Here is a 796-nt window from a genome sequence, read left to right on the forward strand (position 1 = left end):
GGGTGGGGGGGGGGCTCCGGGCAGGCGTCAGTGAAACGGGGTGGGGAGGTGAGGAGTACGCGCAGAGGTGGCGGGCAAGGAGGCATCGGGGGCAAGAGGTGACAGGTTTGAGTCATCTGTGTGAAGACAGTTACCGCAGCCCGTCATGGGGCAAGGCACGGGACATTTGGCTGGGGTCAAGGGGTGGCGTCGAAGAGGGCGGTCAGGCCAGCGAGGCGCCGGCCCCCAGTTGCGCAGGCGGGGCGAACCGGTGCCAGGGCTGTGCAACGGCGGCAAGAGACTTAGTGCTCGCCAAGGGGGCTGCTGAGCCGACTGATTGTGGTGGCCACACCTGAGATGCCTGCTGTGAGGGCGTAAAGCACGACGCAGGCCGAGAGCATGGCCCCGCGGTTGTAGGGGTAGAACATGTCCATCAGGGACAGGGCAAACACAGCCAGGATGATCACCAGGACCTATATGGTTGGGCATGTGTGTGTGTGTGTGTGTGTGTGTGTGTGTGTGTCGTCGCGCATGCGCATGCGTGTGTATGTGTTTGTTCGTGCATGTATTTGTGTGTATGACAGTGCTTGCATGCCAGTGTGTGGGTGATTGCGTCGGGCAAGCGAAGAGCAATGGCCCGCGGGCCAGGGGGGGGGGGCGAGCAATCCGCGCAGCAACCGCTGGGCTGCGGGTGCTGCGCCGCTGGCCGGCGGCGCACCGCTCATGGCAAAGCGGGGCGGGGGGCGGTTGGCCTGACCTGTGTGCCCACGCCTATCATGGCGCTGAACAGATTGACGTCGGGGGGGAACCTGGGGGG

General features: G+C 64.9%; 1 protein-coding gene across 1 annotated transcript in view; it reads right to left on the minus strand.

Annotated features, from left to right (window-relative positions):
- Positions 1-281: 281 nt before the first annotated feature.
- MNEG_11414 (Putative phagocytic receptor 1b) overlaps positions 282-796 on the minus strand; it is a gene marked incomplete at both ends in the record, with an annotated part of 4,156 nt that continues 3,641 nt past the window's right edge. Inside the window, 2 exons of the mRNA XM_014040115.1 lie at positions 282-452; positions 737-788. Coding sequence (XP_013895569.1) covers positions 282-452; positions 737-788 — 223 coding nt within the window. The remainder of the gene's footprint in view (positions 453-736; positions 789-796) is intronic.

Source organism: Monoraphidium neglectum, assembly GCF_000611645.1.
Source record: "Monoraphidium neglectum strain SAG 48.87 unplaced genomic scaffold scaffold02730, whole genome shotgun sequence".
Lineage (NCBI taxonomy): Eukaryota > Viridiplantae > Chlorophyta > Chlorophyceae > Sphaeropleales > Selenastraceae > Monoraphidium > Monoraphidium neglectum.